Source organism: Trachypithecus francoisi, unplaced genomic scaffold (genome assembly GCF_009764315.1).
Source record: "Trachypithecus francoisi isolate TF-2019V2 unplaced genomic scaffold, Tfra_2.0 Lachesis_group11, whole genome shotgun sequence".
Lineage (NCBI taxonomy): Eukaryota > Metazoa > Chordata > Mammalia > Primates > Cercopithecidae > Trachypithecus > Trachypithecus francoisi.
The window spans coordinates 78,626,329-78,649,024 of NW_022681456.1; the positions used below are offsets into that span (position 1 = coordinate 78,626,329).

The 22,696-nt window shown below is 48.6% G+C and overlaps 2 protein-coding genes across 5 annotated transcripts in view; one reads left to right on the forward strand and one right to left on the reverse strand.

Moving 5' to 3' along the window:
- Positions 1–8,786, forward strand: part of SARNP (SAP domain containing ribonucleoprotein) — a 68,036-nt gene extending 59,250 nt beyond the window's left edge. Inside the window, exons 10-12 of one of the 4 annotated variants that reach the window (XR_004439820.1) lie at positions 839–928; positions 4,150–4,320; positions 8,523–8,786. Coding sequence is in view for 2 of the 4 variants with exons in the window: in XM_033221762.1 (XP_033077653.1) it covers positions 839–928; positions 4,150–4,191 (132 nt within the window). In the remaining 2 variants the exon portion in view is untranslated. Of the gene's footprint in view, positions 1–838; positions 929–4,149; positions 4,433–8,522 lie in introns of those variants that run through there. The other 3 variants (XR_004439821.1, XM_033221763.1, XM_033221762.1) reach the window with 3 other exon arrangements.
- Positions 8,787–9,003: 217 nt separating this feature from the next.
- GDF11 (growth differentiation factor 11) lies at positions 9,004–18,113 on the reverse strand. Its single transcript, XM_033221761.1, has 3 exons — positions 17,607–18,113; positions 12,379–12,776; positions 9,004–11,859 (listed from the first exon to the last, which is right to left on the reverse strand). Exons 1-3 carry the CDS (start codon positions 18,046–18,048, stop codon positions 11,479–11,481), a joined length of 1,221 nt encoding a protein of 406 aa, XP_033077652.1. The 5' UTR covers positions 18,049–18,113; the 3' UTR covers positions 9,004–11,478.
- Positions 18,114–22,696: the final 4,583 nt, after the last annotated feature.

Below are 22,696 nucleotides of genomic sequence, written 5' to 3' on the forward strand. Positions count from 1 at the left end.
TCACCTTGATTGACCTGTTTTAAGAATCATTTCAAAGAAGCCTTCTATGGCTTTGCTGGGTGTTTCAAGCAAATAAGTTTTTCAGAAATACCACTCTGGTCCTCTTCCCCTTTCTTTCCTTGTTAACGTGTAAGCAGTGTTCAACAAGTAGTTTGGGTACCTTCTAACTAGGTGTTATTAGGTGTAACTGGGTGTTAACTCAGTGAAACCTTAGTTTTCCATATCCCTCATCTGCCAAAATTGCTTGAGCATAGAAATTTGTTTTATGGGTGTTTCTTACTGTTTATTTTATTTGTTTATTTTTTTTGAGACAGAGTCTTGCTCTGTCACCCAGGCTGGAGTGCAGTGGTGTAATTTCAGCTTAGTGCATGCAACCTCTGCTTCCCAGGTTCAAGCAGTTCTCTGCCTTAGCCTCCCTGGTAGTTGAGATTACAGGCGGCTGCCACCTCACCCGGCTAATTTTTTTGTATTTTTAGCAGAAATGGTGTTTCACCATCTTGGCCAGGCTGGTGTTGACCTCCGGATCCACCCGCCTCAGCCTCCCAAAGTGCTGGGATTACAGGCGTGGGCCACCATGCCCGGCCTCTTACTGTTTATGTACTCTACTTGTCTTATGAGTATTGAGGCCCTGCTTAAAATTAAGTTTTTAGTCATTCTAGGTACAATATAGTATATGCTAGCTTATTCAGTTTCTTATGTATCTTATCTCTTTATGTGATCCTTAGTTCTTGGTGCAAGGTTGGTTAGCACCTTGTGACCAATAAGTTATCATTTCATTCCCATTTACTTGGTGAATGGAGGCTAGTTTGTTTCAATTCTTTCCTTTGTTCCTGAACAGTCTGAAGATGATGAGAAACTGAAAAAGAGGAAGGAGCGATTTGGGATTGTCACAAGTTCAGCTGGAACTGGAACCACAGAGGATACAGAGGTAAAAATATACCTGGAATGCGTTATAGACCTTGAAGGGAAATTAGAGTGAATAAACTGAATGGAGAAATATTGTTTCCCCACCTATTTATTTATTTACTTACTTACTTACTTATTTAAGTAGAGATGGGGTCTCTGTTACTCTCGAAGTGAGTGAATAAACTGAGTAGAGAAACACTGTTTTCCCACCTACTACTTATTTATTTATTTAAGTAGAGATGGGGTCTCATTCTGTTGCTCAGGCTGGTCTCAAACTCCTGAACTCAAGCGATCCTCCACACTCAGCTCCCAAATTGTTGTGATTATTATAGGCATGAGCCACTATGTCTGGCCACCCACCTACTTCTTAAGTGCCCAAATATTTTGCCTTTTTCTTGATAAATTTTTTTCTGGATGAAGTGGCAACACTGAATTCCATCAGTATACTTAATTCAGTGTTAGAGTCTGTTAGACTAGTGGCAAAGAGTATAACGTTTGGAATCAGGTAGGCTTGGATTTTAAAAGTGGCTCTGTGCTGGGTGTGGTGGCTCATGCCTGTAATCCTAGCATTTTGGGAGGCTGACGCAGGCAGATCTCTTGAGCCCAGGAGTTCGAGACGAGCCTGGGCAACATGGAGAAATCCTGTCTCTGCTAAGAATACAAAAATTAGCCAGGCGTGGTGGCACACACCTGTAGTCCCAGCTACTCAGGAGGCTGAGATGGAAGGATCACTTGAGCCCAGGAGGTCAAGGCTGCAGTGAACCTGGATGTTGCCACTGTACTCCAGCCTGGGCAATAGAGTGAGACCCTGTCTCAAAAAAGAAAAAGGTGGCCGGGCACGGTGGCTCATGCCTGAAATCCTAGCACTTTGGGAGGCTGAGGCGGGCAGATTGAGGTTGGGAGTTCAAGATCAGCCTGGCCAACATGGTGAAACCCCATCTCTACTAAAAATACAAAAACTTAGCTGGGTGCAGTGGCGTGTGCCTGTAATCCCAGCTACTCTGGAGACTGAGACTTGAGAATCTCTTGAAACTGGGAGGCAGAGGTTGCAGTGAGCCAAGATCATGCCACTGTACTCCAGCCTGGGCTACAGAGTGAGACTTGGTCTCAAAAAAAAAAAAAAGAAAGGCTTTGCCACTTAGTATTAATAAGTTATAGTACTTCCTGAGCCTCAGTTTCATCATCCAGGAAGTGGAGATAATATACCTACCTCAAAGTGATATTTAAAGAATGAAACGATTCTGTGTAAAAAGGGATAGTTTAAAAATATTTAATAAGTACTGGTTGTGCCTAACTCCCTTCTGGAAAAGGACAATGGACTCAAATGAGATTTCCTGTTCTTGTCACTTTGTTTACAGATAGTTTCTCAAAATGAAAGAATCCCAGCACTTCAGGAGAGCAGTGTGGGAGGATCACTTGAGGTCAGGAGTTGGAAACCAGCCTGAGCAACATAGTGATACCTCATCTCTACTAAAAGTTGTTTAAAAATTAGCTGGGTGGCCGGGCGCGGTGGCTCAAGCCTGTAATCCCAGCACTTTGGGAGGCCGAGACGGGTGGATCACAAGGTCAGGAGATCGAGACCATCCTGGCTAACAAGTTGAAACCCCGTCTCTACTAAAAAATACAAAAAACTAGCCGGACGAGGTGGTGGGCGCCTGTGGTCCCAGCTACTCGGGAGGCTGAGGCAGGAGAATGGCATAAACCTGGGACACAGAGCTTGAAGTGAGCCGAGATCCGGCCACTGAACTCCAGCCTGGGCGACAGAGCGAGACTCCGTCTCAAAAAAAAAAAAAAAAAAAAAAAAAAAATTAGCTGGGTGTGGTGGCATGTACCTGTAGTCCCAGCTACTCCAGAGGATGAGGTAGAGGTTGCAGTGAGCCCAGATTGCACCACTGCACTTCCAGCCTGGGCAACAGAGAAAGACCGTCTCAAAAAAAAAAGAAAAAAAAAAAAGTATATTAGGCTGTTCTTGCATTGCAATAAAGGAGAAATACATGAGACTGGGAAGCATGGTGCTGGCATCTGCTTGGCTTCTGGGGAGGCCTCAGGAAGCTTACAATCATGGTGGAAGAAATGGCCATATCTTACAAAAACTTACTATCTTGAGGACTGTACCAACAGGATGATTCTTTATGAAAAGGTTTTTTTTTTTTTTTTTTTTGAGACAGAGTCTTGCTCTGTCGTCCAGGCTGGAGTGTGGTGGCACGATCTCAGCTTACTGCAACCTCCGCCTCCCGGGTTCAAGTGATTCTTCTGCCTCAGCCTCCCGAGTACCTGGCATTACAGGCGCGCACCACCACACCTGGCTAATTTTTGTGTTTTTCGTAGAGACAGGGTTTCGCCGTGTTGGTCAGGCTGGCCTCAAACTCCTGACCTCATGATCTGCCTGTCTCGGCCTCTCAAAGTCCTGGGATTACAGGCGTGAGCCACCGCGCCCGGCCTATGAAAAGCTTCTTTATGAATAAGTATCAGAGTTAGTCTTGTAAATTAAACCCTGAAAATTTTAGAATCAGATCAGTTAGCACTCTTCACTAGAAAAAAGCCAGAGGAGTTTGTATTCTGTGAGGGGCAGTGGTTGGGAGTGCCCATGAAGGACTCAGTACTGTTCTGTGAGTCACTTCCAGAACCAGAAGTCTTCCCTCACCATTTTGTGTCCTCTCCAGTGTTGCTGCCTCCTTTAAGAGATCTATGATAGGGACTCACCCACATACCACTCACTCCCTATTCATTCTGTTGGCATCAAAGATTTATATGCCTTTTTTGTGAGTTGGAGTCCTAAGGAATAGCTACTGTCTGGGCCTGACTGCTCAGAAAGGCATCTCCTTCACCTCTATGAATAGCATTTCTTAATCCTTTATCCTCTGAAATCTTCCATCTCCCCATTGACTGGAAGACTTTCCCCAGCCTGTTAAGAGCCCGTTGTTTCCAGGCTAGCTTGATCTCAGGCTGAGTGGTCCTCCTTCAGGAATCTTCCCATTTTCTACCACTGTTCTCTCTTTTCCTCGCCCCCAATAATCTTTACTTCTCACCCTCCTTAGCCGCTAAACTTTCCCAGTTCCTCCTGGTTAACTAGAAAGATTGGAGAGATTCAGGAATGAAATCTCTAGCTGCCAAGCTCAAGTCTGGGCCATCCTTCCTTCTCGGGTCTTGTGACAGTTCATGTGAGTTTGGGTTAAAGTGGCCAGGAACCCAGGCAACTATTGTCTTCAGTCTAATTTTTTTCTTCTTGCTGCTTCTTTACAGGCAAAGAAGAGGAAAAGAGCAGAGCGCTTTGGGATTGCCTGATGAAAAGTTCTTGATACTTTCTGTTCTCCAGTGTTTTCCATTTCTCTCATTCTTCTTGGTCACATATATGCCTAAATGCACAGTCACGTGCCTACGTCCTGCCTCGCAATGAGGGAGCATGTACCCCAGGTACATCCGTGAACTGCGGCAGCAGTTTGACTTATTGCTGTTTCAGCTTTAAGGTTGTTGTGTTTTTGTTTTTGATTATGTTGCTCGTTAATAAAAAAAAAAAAAAAATAGAGAACAATGTGTTTTATTAGGTGCTCCTTTGATTTATTGGAGCCAGATTAGACCAGATAAGAGGAGCTTCAAGGGCAATATTATAGAGAGAGAATTGGCCGTAACATCTTTATCCCTTAGAAGAGAAGACAAGGAAAAAGATTGAGTTTACCCTTTAAGCCTATTTATTCCCTTCTCTCATACTCACAAGCATTTTTTATCCTCTGTGAAGAGGTTAAGTTACCCACCCACCAAGTCTTTGCTCCAGCAGCTTGTAGTGACCCACTGAAATAAAACAGAACATGGGAGGTTTTAGGTGTTGCAAAGGACATAAATACAAGGGCAGTGATTAGCAGCCTTCTGTTCTGAGCTAATCATGCAGACTTTTTCTTGGATAAAATGGAGTCCAGGGTCCCACATTAGAGGAAAAGGGCCCTCATTTCAAGGGTGGCCTGGCATGATACTGTGTTGGTCAGTCAGTTCAGGAAGGGAGATGGGTTGGATATCCCTCAGAGATAGAAGAAATTTTGTATGCAGAATCAAAGCATGACAGAGGATGTCAGAGCTGTTACACATTGTTAGCTAAGTCATTGGAACATAAGCAGTGGAACTGGAGGCTTCAAGTTCATGTAGGTCTGAAACCTCCTACTTAATCTTTTTGGATATGTTCGTGCAGAGTTTCTCCTCTTAATCTTTATATAAGCTTGGTTTTTGTTTGAGTTATTTTTGGTAATAAGATTTAGGAGCCTGGCACCTTACCTGAAAACTTTGGTACTATATCAGATCCCATGTTACTGTGGTATAATCCTTTATCCTTATTTCTACTAAAACCTGCCTGGTTTTGTGCTTAATGAAATGGTAATGGTTTGATCACCTTTCTAATGTCAAGAATCTCTTTATTTCTCTAAAGTCTCTGGTTGGTGAGGAAGGCAGGGATACTTTAGGAAAATTTCTCTAAAGTCTCTGGTTGGTGAGGAAGCTTAGATACTTTAGGAAAATTGTGCCTCGGAGAGCAGATCCAAAAACTGCTGCCCATTTGTTGTGAAGTTTGCCCCATTCTGAGACTTTGGAGAAGTGAGCAAAAGGGAATGCTGGTTAAATTTCTGACACCTCCTCATCCAAATAAACCTTACAATTGGAATGACCTTCCCTTTTTCCCTCTTTTCTGTCTGCCTCCCTTTTCTTTACCTCAGGCTCTGATCTTGGGGCTAGCTTTTCCTGTCTGTACTGTGTCTGCATCTGAAAACAGAATAGATCTTATTTGTAATTTGAGAGATCATAGATTCACTAATGGTTTCTACCTCAATGTGGTTTTAAAAAGAGAAAAATACGTGAGGGAATAGAGCAGATGCTGACTATGAAGTGGAACAGTGGATCTTTTGGAAGTTTTCTTCACTTTGTCTCTTTATCCTCTATAACCTTCCAGAAAGATATTCAGCCTTACTTGCCAGGATTCTTTTCTTGAAGCCTAATTATTCTCCTCACTCATCTTCCCCCAGATCTTTGAACAGTGTTTTCCAGTTGGTGAGGATTTTTTTTTTCTTACTAACCTTTTTCTTCCCATTTCAGCAGCTGTTCCTATGTTGGTCAGAAGTCTCTAACCTCCAAGCCAGATCAAATCCTCCCCTTCCTATCTCGTTAGAATCATTCCCCACGTACTCTTTGAACATGAATAGTTCAGGATGCCTTTTTCCCAATTCAGTTTTAAAACAGTAATTCCATTTGGAGATGGAACAGACATTGGGGCTTGTAATTGTTTACCTGAGATCTTAGTACCCTTCCTTCCTATCCTCCAGTTTCCCTACTGTAGCTGATCCAGCATCCAGATGTGGTTAACTGATTCCAATTTCTGAAGCTGTGACATTCTCTGCATACCTGGAAGCTCTTAATGAGGGAGTCTGTAAAAGCTGTGGGGAGAACTAGCTTCCTCAGCTGTAAATCTGTACTTTTTTATGGTTCTCTAGGATTATTCTCTTTTTTTCCACTTTCACTCTAAACTGCCCAGCCCCTCACCCCATCTCTTAAGAACTGCTGAAGATAGAGGCTAGAAGATTCTGTGAGGATGAGGGCTATAGGAAGGAAGGTGTGAATAAGGTCAGGACTTCTTGGTGTTGAGCTGAGTTCTCTTGCTGTGTCTGACATGAGGAGTGAGGGAGGAACTTAAGGGAGGATAACTTTTTTGCTCTTCTCTTACATGATTATTGGAATCCCCCCAAAATTTAACCTCCCCTTCTCTTGCCATACCTAGGCTTTTCTTGTTTTTCCCTCCAAAAGGATTGACAATTACAGATTTCACATCTTTCCAGATTCTTTGAGCCTAAGGTGTCCCCAACTTTCTTGTTATCTCTTTCCCTTATGTTGTTCCTGTATTTAGGTTTCTACCTCCTGGATCACTTTTAATAGGATAGATTAGAATGTAATATTGTTTAGCAACTACTTAGGTTTAATTTCTTGTTCTGCCACACTAGCTCTGAGACCTTGGGCAGATAATCATTCTCTTTTCAGACTGTACCAAAAGGAACCCCATTGTGAAGGTTGCTGTGTGAATGAAGTGATATTCTCATATCATGTATTCACACTACAATTTGATTACCGTAATTTGCATAGTAATCATTTAATAAATATTAGCTCTTAATCTTACTGGGTGTCAAGATACTATGGAAATACATATTTCTTTCCGAGTAGGTTCTAGCTAGGTGTGAGTGCCCTAGTTTGAACATGTTTGTGTGTGCATACACCCAGTTAGCAGTTGTATTTGGTGAAAAAGAAAAGGCAGAAAGAGTCCCATTCACTCCCTCAACCCCAGCTCACTGACAGGAAAGCTGGACATTGTTGCTTTGGAGCATTGACTTTCCTGCTTCTGCTCCACTTATAGACCAGAAGCTGTAAATGCCACTGCCTGCTGATTCTTAGCTTGGGGACCCTGCCATTTAAAATATGGGCAAGGTCAGAGTTTAGGATAGCTTCTCATGCCCTTAGTTGGAGGATGTTTTAAGATAAAGAAGAAAAGACTTGTAAAAAGTCATCTTGAGTGGTCTCTTTTGGGTGTTCTCTCAATATAGGAAACAAGTGAGCCACGGGGAGAGAAAACCCATTTTCAGCTCAGGACAAAGTTAGGGGTAGATGTGGATATAGTTCCCTTGGGAAGATAGAATACATAACACTTCTGCTACTCAACCAGTTCCAGCCTCAGTCTTGTAGTTGGTCTCCGGTAGGGTCAATGTGCTGATAGAACTGATAAGACAGGGAAAGCATGGCAGTACACTGAACCCTCAGTAGCCCTGTCCCCAATTCTGGATCAGGTTGATGTCACAGGAGCTTTCCTTATTTTTATTTTACTTTTTTTTTAGAGACAGTGTCTTACTATGTTGCTCATCTTGGAGTACAGTGGCTATTTACAGGTCCAATCATAGCACACTGCAGTCCTGACCCTCTGGCCTCAAGTGGTCCTCCTGCCACAACCTCCTGAATAGCTGGAACTACAGGAGCACACCACTGGGTCCTGCTTTCCTTATTTTTTAAAAATGTGAGTCAGGCAATATTCTTTTGCCATTCCCAACTCATATGCCCGGGGAATTGTGCTCTAGTTACATGGGAAAAAATTTTACAGTGAACTGAAAGAATATTTGAGACGCTATTTTAGCCACTCTTGTGTAACAAGGCAAGTTGGATGGCTATGTTGGTTTACAGATTTTTGTCAAACTTCGTTGAGGAAATCTAGGAACAGGGACTGCAGGAGAATAGGACACTAGCTGGATCATGTCAAGAGAATCTTTAGATCTTCCATTCTGTGGAGGCTGGGAGAGGGGTTTTGTAGTCTTTGGGACTGTTTCGGCTCAAGCTTTTCAGAGAGGGGTTGTTCTAGGCACCCCCAGTTTCCTGTCCTCTTCCCATCCTTCCTTGGCCTCCATGTCCCAAACCTCATACCACCATGCCCTTAGTGTTTTCTGTCTTGCTCCAGGACCCCATCTTCTTAGTCATTGAATACGAGGTTTCCTGTCTCAGATCCTCTTCACCTCTGGTTCTCCAAGGTGTAAATGTGGCACTTGATTAGGGAGAAGAGCTCAGCACTGAATTCTAAACTCTTTGACTGCTTTTATTTTTTTTTTCAGGTTCAAGTGCTGGATTGTGTCATGTGACCATCCCAAAACTCAGAGCACCCTATGGCCATCTTTGCCCTCTGTCACATAACTTGAAAACTGCCTGATGGCCTTTTTGCAGTGGTTCCCTCCAGGAAGCCTTGATCTCAGTTGAAGAAGTTCTTTCCCGGCATTCCAGTGCCCCTGTCAGCTCCATACTCCTCAGACACCCTTAACAAAGGCTGTCATGCACACATTGTAACAAATACACAAAATAAATGATAATTACACTAATAATGATATGTTCAGAGGGGCACTGGCCAGGTCCACACATATCATAGGTGGGAGGGGGTGCTAACTCCCACTGGGTTGCTGAGCTGTCCCCCAAGCCCCTTTACTCCATGCCTCTTTGGGGGTAGGGAGGAACAGGGGAATGAGAGTTCAGCTCACAGATTTATGTTCATAAGAGAAAGACCCCTGCCCCCGCCACCACACACACACATAAAGGTCTTTATTTGGTGGTATTAAAGGGGCAGTATTCTAAGTGTCCCCCATATTTAATGGCCCAGCTCTCTAGAATCTGTAGAAGGAAGTTATACCTGATGCATATTGCCCAATCCCTACTCTGCGAAGATCAAGAGGCATTTGACCTTGGAGGGAGATATCATCTGTTCTTCACTTCTCTGTTCCTTTCCTTCCACCAAGGAAATGTGAGTGGTGTTGATGGCCAGGTGTGTCTTGTTCTCCAGGATTGGGGCAGAAGGAAGGATGAAGAACAGGGCCAGAGAGGCTTGGGGTTAGCATAGCTGCTATATGGGTGAAGGCAAGCTGAAGAGCCTAACAGCCCCTGCCCATTCCTCTACTGAAACACCTTGTTTCACTTTCTCACTATAAGAATAGGAATAAGATGTTAAAGCTCACCAACATCACCTTCTCAAGGGTGGTCACATACCTTTGCCCCTTCCACCAACTGGCCAAGAGGGAGAGTCATACTCTTGGGAACAATGAGCCATCCAGGTTTGCTCACCAGCTTGGGCTTTACTTTAGTTCAGTACTGTTTTTATCAGACCCGTAACTGCTGGCTCTACTTAGAGTGACAGTTTTGCTGAAGGTTCTTGCCCCACCTCTCCTGACATCCTCTAAGTTCTTGCCTGGAGCCAAGAGGCGTGGTGGTGAAGTAAGGATAGGGTGTGGATCAGGAGATTCTCAACTTGGCTTCTAGGCACTGTCCAGCTGGGAGGCAGAGGGGAACTTGTACTCTGAAGCCTGTGACTCCTCTTAAGCCTCACATCTCTTCACCACTACTCTGGTGCCCTGGTTATCTGTCCCACAGCGAGAGGTATTTTATGTCCATAAAGTGCCCGTGGTAAGTGCTCAGAATTCATCTCTTGGCTGTGGCGGGTGCTGTCATTTCTCATTCCATTGAGGGGAAGAAACTGAGGCACAGCGAGTCCAGAGGAGAATGGGTCAGGGTTGTGGGAGGAATTAATGGGCCTAGCTAGTAACTTGAAATGGCAACCAGTCTCTGCCTGCTTCCTAGCCTTCCAAACCCGGGAGTCTCCATCCTTCCCATCCTCTGTTCTAACTGGCCTTGTCAGATGCTTTTCCCCACTGTACTTTCCCCTCCCTGCTGCCAGGTACTGTTAGATTCCAAAAATAAAAGGAAAATAATTATACACTCTGCTTCCTTGTTCTCCCCTCTTCCACCCTGAGCTTTGGGGTTAGGGGACTAAAATATCCCCCTTCCAGAATCCCTCCCACCTTGGTCTGCTGGCTTTATTCCCCAGCCCAGAGCAGTGATTTGGATTCAAATGCCCTGTAACCTTCAGCCTCCTTACTGCTCCTTTCTTGACCTCTCCTAATGCTTTCCAGACCCAGGGGACTCTAGGGTCTCTATACTCTTTCTTATTGACCTGAAGATAGAGGCTGGGAGCAGGGCCATTCCAGAGGCTCTTTGGTCTCTCTCTTGGCTGAGGGAATTTGGGCTTAAGCAGGCTGCACCCTCTGGCTAAGTAACTCAGTATCATGAGGGTTGACCTGAGGGTTTAAAGTAGCTCTCATTATATAGATCCTGGATGTTGAGGGTTCTCTCTCCCACCCCCCTATCCCCAGCTCTTAAACCCTAACCTCTTACTATTTCCATGACAACTGGCTTAAATTCAACCCATTTGGCTCAGAAAAGGTTGAGTTAGGGTGATAATGGGTTAGAAACTAAACTTCATGTGTCAGCCCTCTTGCCCTTTACTCCCATTCCCAACCCTGGAGGCTTTATACAAGTGCTTAAGTGGGTAGGTGTTGGGGAGAGCAGGGTTTGGGGAATAAGGGATAAATGGGGCACAGTGGGCAGGGGCCCTCCTATTCCAGTAAAGCCAAATACCAAAAAAATGAAAAGTCACAATAAATAAATAAATAAAAATTCCCAAATCCTTTTGCCCCTGCCCTCACTTCCCTTCCCCTGGCCACTGTGGAGGGAGAGAAGGGAAAAAGAATGGATTTTTGATTTCTTCTCCTACTGAGTAGTCAGGGGATCTCCCCAAACTATACCAAGCCCCTCACCTTGCCAGTGGAAGAAAGGAGGCTTGGTGTGGGGCTTTCATTTATTACTCCATTTCAGTCTCTTTCTCAGTGTTTTGTCTCTGCCTAGTCTGTCTCTTCTGCCTCTCTCTCTTTGCCTTCTCACTGCTGCTCTTTTTGTTCCTCTGTCTCTATCCCTCTGTCTCTACATCTCTCTGTCTTTTTGTCAAACCTTCGCATCTGCAAACTTCAAACACTCCCCACCCTGACTATGCCCCTCCTTCCCCTTTCCCCCAAACCCCTCACCCCTCAATTCCCACCTGCCTCCCTCTGTTGTATTGCACACTGCTTGGTCGGGGAACAGGGTGTGATGTTCATGGGAAGAGTGGAGGGAGCTCTGGGGCTTGGGGGAATGGGGGCAGGGCTGGGGGTCTTGGGGTAGGGTCTGTGGGGGAGGCATCCTCTATCCCCCACCTTAAGAGCAGCCACAGCGATCCACCACCATGCCAGGGATCTTGCCGTAGATAATCTGCTGCTTGTCATTGAAGTAGAGCATGTTGATTGGGGACATCTTGGTGGGGGTACAACAGGGCCCAGCAGAGCCTCTTGGATTGGCCTGCTGCACCAAATGGGTATGCGGATATTTTTGCATGAACATGTACTCGCACTGGCCGGAGCAGTAGTTGGCCTTGTAGCGCTTAGGTGCGATGATCCAGTCCCAGCCGAAAGCCTCAAAGTCCACTGTGAGGGGATATCGGCAGCAGCGGGACTCGCTTGAGTGCTCGTCGCAGTCCAGACCCAGGTTCCGCCGTGAACGTTTTGTGTTCTCTAGGACTCGAAGCTCCATGAATGGATGCTGAGGGTCAGGGAGAGGGGAAAGAAATGTGATACGGCCCTGAACAGTTCCTCTTCCCTGTTCCTTTCCCACCTGCCAGGGGCATCAGAATAGAGACCGCTGACTTCTCAGCTTTTCCATTGCTCCCACCCCCAGAATTTATCTTCTGCCCACTTTTCTTGCCAGCTAGCTAGCTCTCCTTCAACTCACCATCTCTAATTCTTACTCTTCTGGCAAACTGATGCCCGTCAGCCCCTTGGCCCAGTGCCTCAACAGCCAGTTTTTGTGTTCTCACAGCTCTTCCATTAACTGACACCTTTACCTTCAAATCCAGTTTTCAGCTGTTGTCTGATTTGGATCCTTGAGAAGTAACAGTTGCCACCCCACTCCTCAGCTCCTCTAGAATGAGCTCCTGACCCCAGAGAAGTAATGCTAGATCTACCCCAACCTCCTTCACATTCCTTGTCTATCTTTTCCAATGTAACCCCATCTCCTCAGGGCCAGGTTACACATATCCACCACCTCAGGCCCCCTGCTCACCAGCCCCTCAGCTCCTGGCCCCAGGGAGGTGACAGCCAGGTCTGTGCCACTGGGATCAAAGGCGTTGATCTCGATGCCCCAGTTGCTCTGTGGCTGGCGGAACCAGCTGTGTAGCACTTGCTTGAAGTCGATGCTCTGCCAATGGCCTGAGCGTGAGTGCAGCTCAATCTTCAGTGAGCGGATACGGATGTGACGCCGGCCTCCGCCCCCTCCCCCTGCGGTCCCTTCCCCAGTTAGGGGTTTTAGTCGCAAAATCTGCAGGTAGACTGTGGCTGGGCGGGGTACAGGCCGTAGGTACACCCACAGCTGGGCCTTCAGTACCTTTGTGAACATCACCTTGGGGCTGAAGTGAAAATGGCAGCAGAGAGGGCTGCCATCTGTCTGTACTGCTGGGTCCGCTGATAAGAGAGAAGGGCACAGCATCAGCAAAGGGTGTTTGTGCAGGGGATCAGTAGTCCTGGGTGGCATTGGCAATTTGGACTTCTCAGCCTGACTTTTCCAATTCTTTACCCTTCTCCCATGCCTGTCTTATAACATGTCTCTGGTACCTAAAACAGCACTTCCTCTATAGGATGATGGCCCTATAAGGCCTTACTGATATGTATTCATTTCCTAATCCACTTGCCCTAATGTATAGATTCCCGTCTACCAGATAACCTGCAAAATTATTCCTCCACCACCATCCTTACTGGCCTCCAACTTTTCCCAGCATGTAAGGCTCCAACATTTTCTGAATCTTTGAAGCTCTTTATAGAAGCCATACCTCTTATCACACCTACTGCCCTTACGTCACCTTGCCCCCTATCTGCTTTGACTTATCTGCTGGGCAGGTAGAGCCTGGCACATCCCTTCCCCACAAAAAAACACAGATGGCCTCAGAGAGGGGATAACCCAGGGTCCAGATAGGGAGCATGAGCTAAATTTATCCCATTATGTAAACCAGAATTCAGATCTAGGCTTCTTGCCTCACTCCCATTAGGAATAACACCTAGCAAAATGGAACTATCCAAGCACTTCCTATACATCTGTCTCCCCATTCTCTCCTAAGAAGTTTCTTCAGCTGCCGCTTCATCATCATCACCATGACTGCTCCAGCTCTTGAGGAAAGAAATAATTACCTTCATGGTGTTGCCTCCTATTTGCCTAAAGCACCAGAAATAATATTAAATACACCAGATCAACTACAATGCCTTTTTTCTCCCCTGAGCTTCCTTTGGCTTCTCAGTCTAGTGCCAGTAGGTCATTACAAAGTTTTAACATCCCAGTTTTACATTTTGACCCATTTCCCCTTGCTCTGGACCATAAATTGATCCTTCTTGGGTCTAATGAACGATTCTCAATAAATATCTGCCTCTGCTTCCATTCCAGCTCCTCTTCACTGCCTTTCCTAAGTCAGTTGGGAGTGCCCTACAACATGTCTCCATTAGACAGTATATGTCTATCCTCGCTCTAGATAGGAAGAATCAGGAATGAGCTTCCAGAGCCATAGAAGCAGGGTCAGGAAGTCTGGGCCTTTAAGTATCCTCCCCATGTCTTGAGTTCTGCAAAATCAGGACGGACTTAGGATGTCCTGTCAGCTCTTCCCCACTCCCACCCTGGGAGAAAGAGGACCTTCTAAGTGAGATGAGGAGGAAAATACTTAATGAACTTCATATATTCAGGATATGATACCCAAAGTCTCTATAGCTTTTTTTTTTCCTTGATTATTCTCTGAGGTCCCAGGGCCCTGGTAGTCCAGTTATTTTACTGGCTGGAGCTTCAGTGATGGTGCAATGGAGCAGGGTTTGGGGAGTGAGAATTCAGAGATTAGAAGTAGCTGGGGTAGGGAAGCTACTAGTGAGATGGGGAGTGACAAGCAACATCCCAAATAGCATACTCTACCTAATTTCAGCATAGGAATTGTCTATTTTCTTGCCATTAGGTACCAACCTCCATGAGAGTAGACACTATGTTATTTATACTGTGTCTGTTTTGCTCACCATTGTAGCTTTAGTGCCTCCCATAGTGGCAGACAGCACTCAGTAAATACACAGTGAATGAACTCCCTAAACTCCCAATCTTAAATTATACAGGCAAGTGCCTGAAAGTTCTTCCTGGCATCTAAATTCTGTTCTTTGACTATAATTGAAGTGGGTTTAATCACTGCCTGATTCCTTGCTAACCACTATCTAACTTTACCAAACTTCTCCGTGTGATACAGATAATTCTTGCTTCACATGAGTGCTGAGCATTAACTAGAGAATGTGAAAATTAGAAAACGAACAAACCAACATTTATTGAGAAGCTACTACTATTTTCGCATTCTCTACTAAGCTCTAAACATAACCCTCCCTCTACCTAAGCTGATCCAGGGTTTGAAGATGAGGGCTACATCTAAGTCTTTGGTTCCACGTACTTGTCCCCCAGTGGACAGGGGACAGTCAGTGCTACAAGGAGGTAGGGCATAGGGAAAAGGAAAAGAGCAGAGAGAAGAGCCAGGGGAGAGACTGGAGATGGTGAGGGAGATGAGTTAAGAGTTGAAGGCAGATGAGTAGATATAGGGAGAGAAATAGAGGCTAGAGTGGAAAAATGCAGGGGATAATCATGGCAAAGGGAGAATAAGTTTGGGAGTTTGAGAATCCTGATGCGGGGGCAGTGATAGAAAGGAGTGGGTGATGGTTAGAAAGCTAAAGGTGGGAGGAAGCTAAACCTAGTGGGGTAAAGGAGAGAAAGGATAGAAAGGGTACAGACGGAGGAACAAAGGAGAAGCAGGTAGAGCCACAGACGGAAACGGGGCTCGAGAGAGTCCCCAACACACATATGCCAAGCTCTGATGGGGAGGAAAAGGGGCCACATCTGTGTTGAATTGATCGGGCTGGTGGCAGGCAGCAGGTCAGGTTTAGTAGGCGGCGCTGGTGGGAGAGAGAGGTCACTGCACTATTTTCAGCAAATGCCCAACCCCCTCCGTGCACACCACCTCCCCTTCCCCCCACCCTAACCCCCCCAACACACACACTCCCAACCATGGCTGGAAGGCCTAAGGGCAGGAGGTTGGGCTGAGAGGGCAGGGGCCTCTTGGTGTGGGGAGGAGAGAGAAACTCAGGGGCTGGGCTTGGCTCCCAGAAGGGCAGGGGGCTGGGTTCCCAGGATGAAGGCTCGGTGGGAGAGCCTGAGAGGGTAGAGGGAACTAGGGCAGGCAGAGCAGCCTAGGAGAGGTGGGGGCTGGGGTCCAGGGTTGAGGGCTGGGGGAGGGGAGGGAGGGGGAGGGGAACGGAGGCCATCTCTGCTGACAAACACCTCCCCCGATTAGCAGAGCACAAGTCTCTTATTAAAGCGGGTCCCTGGGGATTAGACTATAAAAGTCTCTTTTTTCCTTTTCCCCTCTCTCCCTCCCCTCTCCTCCCCTCCACTCCCCCTCCCTCTCTTAAGAGCTCAGCTAGGCTCTTAAAGGGGACGTACAATACCTGGCCAGAGACCCAGTTCCCTACTTGCACAAGTCCTGGGGTGGCACCGGAGTGGAAGTTGGGATGGGATCCCACCAGCTAGTGTCCCCTCCCCACCCACCCAGGCCTCACCTGCACAGCCCAACTCATGTAGGCAGGGTCCCTTCACTTCGTGTATTCCCATTGCCAGAGCTAACTCTGGCGGGCTCGGGACTGTTGGTTAAGGGATGCTAAGGATATTTAGGGGCAAGGGGAAGTCCACAGCCCCATCACCCATCCTGGAAATCTTCACACACACTACACCACATAGACTAGAGTATCTTTTCCCTCTGTAACCTTCATCTTCCAGCAAACTCTTGATCTGAATTCCTCTATAACTCTGTTTCCTAGAAACCCCACCCCCTACCCTCAGTCGATCTGAGACTGATCCTACTAGCTTCCATAAGCAGAAGCCTTAAGAATAGAAGGGAAACTGAGGAACCCGAGACCAGATCCCCATGCCTCCCACCCCCACAGCCAGTTAGTTTCCTGGTTCTTTGAGCTTAACAGCCCCGACCAACTATTGTGGAATTGAGGTCTGCAGAAATACCAAGGGCAGTGTGAGGCACTCAGCCTCCCAGATGCACACCTGGGTTCCTGTGCCTCTCCCATGGGGGTGGGCCACTGGGACTCCCCTCAGCCCCCAGCTTTTTATGACCCATCTGCCAATAAACCAGTCTCCCCCGTCTTCTGTTCACAGCCATAAAACCAAACTCTGTGTGTGTTGCAGGGGGCTGTGGGAAGGGGGGAACCTTGCCAAACCACTAGGGAATGAGAGAGGCCTGGTTCCCTGTAGTTGGGGAGGGGGGGAGACCTCAGTGGGGGAGGAGGAGAAGGAGTCACCTGACCCTAGGGAGAGCTGGAAAGGGCGGGGGGGGGGGGGGCGTGTGTGGTATTCGCCTGGATTTTCCAGGTCATAAAATTTCAAAGCAGCTCATGTCTATTATATGTTCATCTTCCGTTTGGTCAGGGGCTTGGATGCCTGGGTTCCTGCTCCCCCATCTATTTCTTTCTCTTTTTTCCTAGGTCTTCCTCCTCTCAAGTCCAGCTGCGGTAGGGGCGGGCAAATAAGGGATGGAACACTAAGGTTTGAGTAGCCAATGAGTGTCCCTAGCCCCCAGCGCAATGGAGTTGAGTTCTCTGAGCTCGGTCAGTATCAGGAAGGCACAGCTTTTCCACCCCTTCAGATACCCGGTCTGAGACAAGGCTCAGGATGGAAAGGGTGCCAGCTGGGCTGCCAGGAGGTGTACAGGGCTCTGGGACCCTATTCTTGGGAGAGAGCACACAGTTCTCTGCAGCCGAGTGGGCACGTTGCGAACGGAGCACGGAGTGGGGAGTTAGCGCCAGGGCCACTGGGAGGCAGGGAGCACTGCAGTCCAGCTGGGGGTGCGGGGGTCCTGCAGCCTCCCGATTCTGTTCTCCAGCCTCCCCGCCAAGGCTCTTCAGGACAGAGTCGCTGCCCAGCCCCAGCTTCCCCGGACTCCAATAACGGTCTTTTTCGCATACTGGGGGTGGAAGGCAGTATCTCGAAACCCGCCCCATTTCCCCCCGCCCCAACCTCCGGGAACTGGGCGTGCATACAACTTTGCAGCCCATCTCCATCGCTGGAAAAACTTCTATGAAGCAGCCCCCGCTCCCTAATTCGTCAAGTTTTCGCAGAAAAAGCTTCCGGGCCGGGGCAGCAGGGAGCGCCCCGCTTGGAGCAGAAGGCGCCCATCGCAGGGCCAGAGCCGGCACCCCACTGCTCGCGCCCCGCAGCCCACTTACTCTCCTGGGCCATGCTAATGACGGTCTCGGTGGTAGCGTGGTACTCGTCCTCCTCCAGGAAGTCCTCGGGCTGCAGCGCGTCGCCCTGGAAGTCGTGTAGGTCCAGGATCTGCTGCAGCGGCGGCGCCTTGGGCAGCAGCTGCTTCACCACCTCGCGGCTGATGTTGGGCGCCTCCTTGAGCCGCAGTTTGCTCAAGATCTGCGACTTGATGCTCTCTAGGCGCAGCTCGCGGCTGTGCTGCCGCCACACGCACACGGGGCAGCCGTCCGGCTCGGGCGCCACGGACGGGGCTGGCCGGCTGGAGCGCTCCCCCCCGACCCCCGCCGCTGCCGCCGCCGCCGCCGCCGCCGCCGCCGCGGGGCCCTCGGCCGCCTCCCCCCGGGGCCGCAGCTCCAGGGCGAGGAGCAGGAAGCCCAGCAGCAGCGGGGCCGCGAGCACCATGCTGGAGGGGAGGGGAGGGAGGACTGGGGGGCGGGGACGCCGGAGTCCCGCGGGGAGGGGGCGGAGGGAGGAGGGAGGAGGAGGAGGGGGTCCGGGCGGCGCGGGATTGGGGGCTGCCCGGCCGAGGGGGGACCCGGGGGGCCGGGGGCGGCGGGCGCGCGGGCGGGGCGGGAGGGCGGCCGGGGCGGGCGGCTGGGGGGGCCCGAGCCCGGGCCAGGCCCTTTATAGCCCCGGCCCCCGTGTCGTCAGCGGCCGCGATTGGCTGCGGAGCCAACAAAAGAGGCAGCGCTGTCATCCGAGGCGAGAGAGGGAGCCGGAGAGATCCGAGGAATAGAGAGAGGGAGGGAGTGAGGGAGCAAGGGCCAGAGAGAGATGAAGAGACAGAGATATGAGGGGGCGGGGGGGCGGATATAGGGGAAAGTCAGAGCCAGAGAGACCAAGGAGAATCAGAGAAAAAGGGGAAGAGACAGAGATAGGAAAAGGAGGAGGAGAGAGAGGGAGAGACAAAGGAGGAAAAGAAGAGTCAGGGGGAAGACGCAGAGGTGAGAGACTTAGCTAGAGAGGGAAATAGTGTGTCTGTGGGAGACACAGAACCAAGAAGGAGAAAGACTGGGACAACTAGTGGGACAGAGTGGAGACAAAAATAGGGAGAAGAGGGGTACCACTAGATAGGGGGGAGACAGAGGTCTACAGAGCCAGACCGCAAGAGATCGGGGGTCATGGAGATGGGAATAGGGGCAGAGGAACACAGGACAGACAAGTGCCCTGGGAAAGAGAGGTGGGGAGAGAAATCAGGATTGGGGAGGAGAGAGAGGGACACAGATAGGGAGATACCAAGGGAGCCCCTGAGGAGGTAGGTGCAGGGGATTGGGGGTAGGGGAGAGGAAAGGCAGAAACTCCTGAGAGAAGGAGCCACGAGAGTCAGCCTCAGTGGGAGCACGGAGAGCCCAGGGGACAGAGGTGGAGAACTTGAGACTAGAGGAGCTCTAGCCATCAGAGGTAGCCCAAAGAAGATGCTCAAGGAAGCCGTGGAAGGAAGCATCAGGCTAGGCTCATCAGAGGGATTAAGGGGACTAGGAGAGGAAGAGGTCAGGGACAACCTAAGAAGGTGGAGAGGTGATGGGAAGAACTGAAACAGAGGGAAGACATAGAGCTGGGAAGACTGTGAGCTTGAAATTGGGGCTTAACAGGGCTAAGGGAGTCAGCCGCTGGAAAAGGCAGGAGCTAGAGGCCACTGGGGGAGGGGTGGGAAGGAGATGGCTGGAGGCTGCTATACTTGGGGAGAAATCTGGATCTCTGGATTTCTAGCTATATCTGGAACTGCAGGGTCTGAGAAGTCTGAGAAGAGGCTGGAGGTTGCAAGGGTGAGCATGGGAGAGAAGTCTGCGCTCAGATGTAGTAGATGAAATACAGATGTGGGACCATCCCTAGTCTTCAGGTGTGACCCTGGACACAGCCAGAGAGCACAGTAGAACAGTACTAAGGTGAAAAACTGTTTTGAAGGTGCTTAACTTCTGACTTTAGGTTTTCCAGGCTTATTTCTGGATCTGAAAGCCCTGGAGCAATAGTCAAATTGAAAATGTTTGGGTCAGGCTGGGTGGGTGGCTCATGCGGAGGCGGGTGGATCACGAGGTCAGGAGATCGAGACCATTCTGGCTAACACAGTGAAACCCCGTCTTTGCTAAAAATACAAAAAATCAGCCAGGTGTGGTGGCGGGCGCCTGTAGTCCTAGCTGCTGGGGAGGTTGAGGCAGGGGAATGGTGTGAACCGGGGAGGCAGAGCTTGCAGTGAGCTGAGATGGCAGATGGCGCCACTGCACTCCAGCCTGGGCGACGACAGAGAGGCACTCCGTCTCAAAAAAAAAAAAAAAAAAAAAGAAAATGTTTGCAGGAATCAGGTCTTGCTAATTTCCTGGCATCCACAATGTTTATTTAATAAATTGATGAACTTTATTATTGGGCTTCTCAGAATACAGGGGCATTGGTTTCCTCTCTGGAATTAAAGCCCAATAAGATATCTTAAAGTTGGGTTGGCATAGGCATCAGGAGTACCAGACATAAGGATACGGTTGGGTTGAGGAACTGGTGTAGAATAAGGGAAGAAACTGGGGATCTGGGTATGAGGGGAGGAGGTTAGGTAGGGGTTAGGAGGACCAAGCTGGGGAGCTTTGAAGAGACAATCCATTTCCATGGGCAACAGAAACTGAAACCAAAACAGACTGGAATAAAAACTTAGACAGCTTGTTCCCTCCCTTGCTTTCAACCAAGACATGGGCATTTCAGCGTTTCATCAAGTTTCTTCATCTATAATATGGGGGTCACAATTCCTACCCTTAACTGGTTGTGGGGATTACATATAAGCAATTGATAGTGGCCTTCATGGGCTTCTTCTCTTTCATGATTCTTCCTTTCTGATTTTCCAGAGCAGTGATTGCCTTTAGCACGTATTCTGGCATATCCTATTTTCTTTCTTTCTTTTTTTTTTTTTTTTGAGACGGAGTCTCACTCTGTCGCCCAGGCTGGAGTGCAGTGGCCGGATCTCAGCTCACTGCAAGCTCCGCCTCCCAGGTTTACGCCATTCTCCTGCCTCAGCCTCCCGAGTAGCTGGGACTACAGGCGCCCGCCATCTCGCCCAGCTAGTTTTCTGTATTTTTTAGTAGAGCCGGGGTTTCACCGTGTTAGCCAGGATGGTCTCGATCTCCTGACCTCGTGATCCGCCCGTCTCGGCCTCCCAAAGTGCTGGGATTACAGGCTTGAGCCACCGCGCCCGGCCTTTTTTTTTTTTTTTTTTGAGACTGAGTCTCACTCTGTCGCCCGGCCTGGAGTGCAGTGGCCGGATCTCAGCTTACTGCAAGCTCCGCCTCCCGGGTTTATGCCATTCTCCTGCCTCAGCCTCCCGAGTAGCTGGGACTACAGACTACAGGCGCCCGCCACCTCGACCGGCTAGTTTTTGTATTTTTTAGTAGAGACGGGGTTGCACCGTGTTAGCCAGGATGGTCTCGATCTCCTGACCTCGTGATCCGCCCGTCTCGGCCTCCCAAAGTGCTGGGATTACAGGCTTGAGCCACCGCGCCCGGCCAACGGCATATCCTATTTTCTAAAATGTTTCTCTGATGTCATTTCTTCAGCAAAATTGGAAAGGCTGTGAGAGCAAAGTTGGTGTCACCTTCTTCTCCTCCCTTAGAGAAGGTAGTACAGACTTCACTTCCTCACCAAACATGTATCTAGTGGCAGGTGCAAAAATAAATGAGATACAAAAGTAAGTAAGACAGCTCCTTTCCTCAGAGAACAAATAAACTAGAAAAGACACTAGGTAGGCTGGGCACGGTGGGTCATGCCTGTAATCCCAACACTTTGGGAGGCTGAGGCAGGTGGATCACCTGAGGTCAGGAGTTCGAGACCAGGCTGGCCAACATGGTGAAACCCCGTCTTTACTAAAAATACAAAAATTAATCAGGCATGGTGGTGTGTGCCTGTAGTCCCAGCTACTCAGGAGGCTGAGGTGGGAGAATCGCTTGAACCTGGAAGGTGGAGGTTGCGGTGAGCTGAGATCATGCCACTGCACTCCAGCCTGGGCAACAGAGTGAGACTCTGTCAAAAAAAAAAAAAGAAAGAAAGAAAGGAGGAAAGAAGGAAGGATGAAAAAGAAAGAAAGGGCCGGGCGCGGTGGCTCAAGCCTGTAATCCCAGCACTTTGGGAGGCCGAGACGGGCGGATCACAAGGTCAGGAGATCGAGACCATCCTGGCTAATATGGTGAAACCCCGTCTCTAATAAGAATACAAAAAACTAGCCGGGCGACGAGGCGGGCGCCTGTAGTCCCAGCTACTTGGGAGGCTGAGGCAGGAGAATGGCGTGAACCTGGGAGGCGGAGCTTGCAGTGAGCTGAGATGCGGCCACTGCACTCCAGCCTGGGCGACAGAGCCAGACTCCGTCTCAAAAAAAAAAAAAAAGAAAGAAAAGAAAAGAAAGAAAGGAAGAAGTTCTTTAGAAAGAAAGAAAGAAAAGAAAAGAAAGAAAAGAAAAAGTAAACAGGACCAGCCAGAACTCTAGGCCAGATGCCCCCTGGGTATCTCAATCTGGGTGTTTCAAGGCACTTCAAACATCACAGGTTAGAGAACTCCTCCTTTCTTTCTCCCTAAAATGTGTCCCATCCTGCAGCTTTTCACTTTAGTGAATGACAATCATCCAGGCTAGAAACCTGAATGTTGTGTTTCACCCTTGTCCTCTTGATCATTTCTGAATCTTTGCACAGGTTGTTTCTTCTTCCTGGAACAACTCACCCGACTACTTCCACTCCCTTCCACCCACCAATCTCTTGGCCAAGTTTACTCTTTTTTTAGGTCTCAGCATAGATCCCATCCAAGAATCCTTTCCTGACTTCAGGTATAGAGTAGCTGCTTCTTCCAGATATATCTGCACCATTCTATGAGGTATGGAGATTAATCACCTAGCTTCTAGACTAGAAGTAGGCTGGCTGGGCTCAAGTTCCAGCTCTCTCACTTTTCTGGTTGTGTGAACTTGGACAAGTTATTAAACCTCTTTATACCTCAGATTCCTCACCTATAAGATGGGGATAATTGTGTGTGTGTGTGTGTGTGTATATATATATGTGTGTGTGTGTGTGTGTGTGTGTATATTCAGAGAGAG